Raw genomic sequence first — 4,804 nt, forward strand, 5'->3', positions numbered from 1 at the left:
ATGTATGCATCATACATAATATTTCTTTTTCTCAACCAAGAGCTATAACATGTGTTTCGTTATTTTCTCTCTCCAATCTTCGTGCTCAATAAACCTTGAATAAAAATCACAAAATTAAAAAAATATATAGAGAATTTGTGTCAATATCTAATTTAAAAATTATAATAAAAAGAAATTTTATGTGCATTTACATAAATACTAACATAATTCTTATTTATTTATATATCTAACACCAAAAATTTAATATTTACCATCAACAATTTCACCATCACCTACTTTAGAAAAGTAGGTCTCTTATGCATGGGTGTATTGTATCACAAAAATGTTATAAATATAAACATGAAAGTTTAGATGTTAGACATATAAATATAAAAGAATTACCTGATATATATGTAATTTTCCTTATGTTAAATAAATTGTATTAAATTCACCACATATGGTATTCACATTATCATATTGTATCCATCCCTCCATTGCTATGACATCTAATAACTCTCAAAACTACAACCACATGGTAAGTAACATCCTTTCCCCTATGTTGCAAGAAAAATCAAAATCAAACACTAATCATGCTTCAACTAAGCATAGAGACCTAAAAATGCCCAAAGGATCACCATTGGAAGAAGAAGTGAGCTTCGAGGCCTCGAGCTTCCGTTCGGCAGCCATGGATAGGAGTCTGGAGATGGCATGACACAGTTGTCACCATTGAAGTAAATTCGACGAGGAAACGCCCATCCTTTTTCGAAAGTAAACGTCGATGCGTCCTTGCGAAGGAGTACTTCGGATTGAACGTTCCCGGAAGGACCAGCTGTCATCAATAGGTCGTTGTAATACTTTATACCCCAAAACATACCGGTGTCATCTAAGAAAAAAATTTAGACAAAATAATTTGTTAGTGGAAATATACAAATTTTCAAACCCATTTTCAATAAAAAAATGCAATTTTGTCAACCAAGATTAAGGGTTGTTTGGGGTAGCTGCAGCTTATTAAAAAAATAACTGTGAAACTATTGAAAAATAATCTGATATTCAAAAAAATTGTGCTGACAATTACATTTTTTTTTCTTTAATAAGTCCGACAGCAATTAAAAAACTGTCACCCCACCTAGTCAAGATCGGTGGGAAAAAATAGATTTCAACGGCGGCAATTTTTTGAAAAAACTGTCAAAACACAGTTTACCCAAACATACAATAAATATCGGTGTTAGATATGCAAAAATACATAGGAATGGAGTGGCAAGCATGTAAACCTTCCAAATAAAAATTTGGGGACATTCACATAAATACCGCCCAATTCTTAGTATTTTTATATCTAACATTTAATCTTTGATTTTTTACATTTATACCACAAAAATTTTTCATATCACATAAAAAATATCACTATTTTAACTTTTACGAAAAGTGAAATACACATTTTCATGCATAGATATGGTGGCATGTATGCAAAAATAAAAGTTTCAGTGTTAAAGATGTAAATACATAGGAATTGAGTGGAATATATGCAAATCTTCCAAATAAAAAATAAAGAGATCTATTAGATAACTTACTTATGGCTTCATAAGGAGTGAGGGACTTGTAATTGAAGCTAAATATTTCTGTGAGATTATTAAAATTAGGATGCTGAGCAACAAAGTTCCACTGCGTGTAATTCATCCTGTAGTTGAAGTTTGTAATTGTGATCTTTACACGCCAGTACTCCACATAGTTCAGCTTAACATGCCAATGAATTCTTATGGGACACATATGGGAAGTACACTGAACCAAAGGTGCAAAGCTGCTCTTGTCTGGGCCATTTACCACAGAAGCAAGATAAGGTGAATCTCCCCTGACAAAAAAAAAGGATTTTGCAGTTATTTTATTCGCTGCCAATATAGTAACTATTATGTTGTGGAGCCTAATATTAGCTCCACAAAAGAAAATATATTATGCAAACTTAGGCGGTGTTCGGCTGCAACTTGAATTAACTAGAAATAGGATTTATCGAATTCGATAAATCCTTCCAGGAAGATTCCACGGAAATGAAGCTCATCAACGGCAAAACAAATCCTTTAAGTTCAACTCATATTCAGATTTATTAAATCCAAATTTACATGGCAATGGAGGTGGAATACGGGAAGAAAGTGATGAAACACGAAAATACTAGATTTAATGGGGCTTCGGATTTAAATTTTATTTTTTTTATGTTTATGCTACCAGGCACCGCCTTAGTTGAGACATCCAATCTTTGCAGGCTATAGTTTCAGTGGCTAATTTTTGCTTAAAAAGAGAGGGCGTACTATTTTTATAGAGTATTGCAATTACGGTTATGAGAACCCTGCAATAAAACAATAGTTAAATCTGATGGTGAATTTGTATAAATTTTTATAGTATGTTTTGTGAAGTAATTTTCTTTCTGTTTTGCTCTTGGTGATTTAACAAGGTTTGGTGCTATTTCCCAACAGCTGTGCCATACAATATTAAGGTTTCCCTCAGATCAACATCTCATCTTCATTGTTGCGCGTTGCTTGAATGAAAAAAGGACTATTTTTTCAAGCTTTATCCTAAAACTTGATATAAAGATGCCGAAATAGTTCACTCATGTTTAACATGAGTTGAAATAATCCTCAGAGAGAATTCTTTTAGCCCGGATTAAGAAAATCTGTGTACGAAATTGACATGTTTAGACTCCAAGACTAAAATCGGTGCCTGTGATGAATCAAGGGACTATTTTGACACTATTCTACATTAAAAAAATATCAAAAACGCAGATTTTATAGCATTGTGATAGAAAATAAATGAAAACGTAAGCCATTTAGAAAGCTGAGGACATTAAAGCAGTTTCTTACTCCACACAGCTCCCGGGATGAGTGACATTGTTTTGGCAGCCACAAGAACATGTTGGACAGTTAACGATAGTATCGTTGTAGAAAGAAGAAAGAGAGACACAACATGAAGGAGTCTTCTGGGAAAGAAATTGAGAATAGGTGCATGTCACATTCCATGTCACTGCAATAACAGTAAAGAAATGCAATTATTTGTTTAAACAGCTATGATAGATCTATGATTTATGAAATTACAATTTTTCACAGGAGGTAAATGTCCAAAAGAACATAAAAATGATTTTTTGGTTATCATTAGTTAGAGAAAGCTAACCGCAAAAGATTTTAGGCAATAATTGGAGCAATCTTTATTATATTTTAGCCGCTCCCAAGCAGTTGGATAGTTTAATGATGATGATGATGTAAATACATAGTGAAATACATCAAAAATACCACAATTATAACTAAAGTAAAAAACCACCCAAATCCTATGTATTTACACATCTGACATAACTTTGCTTTTTTACATTCCTCACACCCAAACCACTATTAGAACTTTTAAAAAGTGAAATACGTCTTTTCATGCATATATGTAAGGTGACAAATATATGTAAAAATTGAATTTTAGGTGTTAGATATGTAAATACATAGGAATTGAGTGGCATGCATGTAAAGCTTCAAAAAATTTTATGCAACACCATATAAGCAGTTAGAAAATTGCAGGAATCATCAAGAGCTTGTTTTCAAGGATTTACAAACATAAAGGCTCTCAATTTACTCTAATTAACATAATAAGAAACAATTAACATATAGGTGGAATAAAAAAATAAGTTAACTTAGTGCATATTGCATAAGCCATAAGCTATGATATCTATCATATTTTAAGAACAATTTAAGTGCATCCAAACATTAAGATTTTACAACCCTTTTAGTGAATTCAGAGTAGTTTTTCGAAAAAAATTTATGCACTACCATATAACCAGTTTGAATATTGCAGAAATCATCAAAAACTTGCTTTCAAGGATTTATATACATAAAGGCTCTCAGTTTACTGTAATTAACAAAATAAGAAACGATTATTGTATAGGCGGAATCAAAAATATATTAACTTACTTAGTGCTTGTGTTGTTCTCCTTCCATCGGAGGTAACAAACTTGCTCTGCTTCACAATCTTCGCAGCTCCGCAAGTATACCCGGGACCGGGAGCTTTGAGCGTAAAATTCTTAGGCACACGAACCGTCTTGTTTGTTGTACCTGCATAACCGACGCTGAGCTGAAATGCGCTGATAGCATTAGGTGGATCTTGAACCCATGAACTAATCACTCCACCCTTGCAACAATTAGCTATTTGCATATTATATGGAGTTCCGGGCAGAAGATCAACAACAGATGGATCTTTTTTGCAGCAATGAGGAATATTTCCCTTAAATTTCGAGCAATCTCCCTGCTCGGTAGTTTGTGCGCCAACCATAGACCATATAACCTCCTTCTTCGACCACGTCCATCCTAATATCCATCCTGGCGACTGAATGTGGCGATATTGCTGGTAGTTGTTGATGGTAACAACGGCCTGAGAATTTACGTAATTTGATTCAATGTTTTTTTTAGGGGGACATTTACATACACACCACACAATTACTGTGCATTTACATAACGAACATTTAAATTTTGTTTTTTACATTCATAACTTTTATTAAAAAGTGCAAGTCCTTTAGATATCTCCGATCTATTGTTCATTGAGATGGTAATATAAATGGGGATGGTACTAGTAGAATTCAAATTGGTTAGTTGAAGTGGAAGAATGCTTCGGGCTATTGTGTCATAGAAAAGTACCGCTTAGGTTGAAAGGAAAATTTTATAAGACAATGTTGAGACCTGCAATGCTCTATGGAGCAGAATGTTGGGCTTTTAAAAGAGAAGCATAAAACATGAGAATGCTCAGGTGGACGAGTGGCTTTACACTTAGATACAAAATGAGAAATGAATATATTTGTGATAGGGTTGGT

The 4,804-nt window shown here is 33.3% G+C and overlaps 1 protein-coding gene across 1 annotated transcript; it reads right to left on the reverse strand.

The window, feature by feature from the left end:
- Positions 1 to 434: 434 nt before the first annotated feature.
- Positions 435 to 4,362, reverse strand: LOC110038348 (COBRA-like protein 1). Its single transcript, XM_020743156.1, has 4 exons — positions 3,912 to 4,362; positions 2,826 to 2,985; positions 1,548 to 1,825; positions 435 to 862 (listed from the first exon to the last, which is right to left on the reverse strand). Exons 1-4 carry the CDS (start codon positions 4,267 to 4,269, stop codon positions 579 to 581), a joined length of 1,080 nt encoding a protein of 359 aa, XP_020598815.1. The 5' UTR covers positions 4,270 to 4,362; the 3' UTR covers positions 435 to 578.
- Positions 4,363 to 4,804: the final 442 nt, after the last annotated feature.

The sequence above is a fragment of the Phalaenopsis equestris genome, unplaced genomic scaffold, assembly GCF_001263595.1.
Source record: "Phalaenopsis equestris unplaced genomic scaffold, ASM126359v1 Scaffold232606, whole genome shotgun sequence".
NCBI lineage: Eukaryota > Viridiplantae > Streptophyta > Magnoliopsida > Asparagales > Orchidaceae > Phalaenopsis > Phalaenopsis equestris.

Coding starts and splice junctions, on each gene's coding strand:
- LOC110038348 (XM_020743156.1), bottom strand. CDS start 4,269: ATGGTTGGCGCACAAACTACCGAGCAGGGAGATTGCTCGAAATTTAAG. Junction 2,986..3,911: donor GAGAACAACACAAGCACTAA/GTAAGTTAATAT, acceptor CTGTTATTGCAG/TGACATGGAATGTGACATGC. Junction 863..1,547: donor CACTCCTTATGAAGCCATAA/GTAAGTTATCTA, acceptor TTTTTTTCTTAG/ATGACACCGGTATGTTTTGG.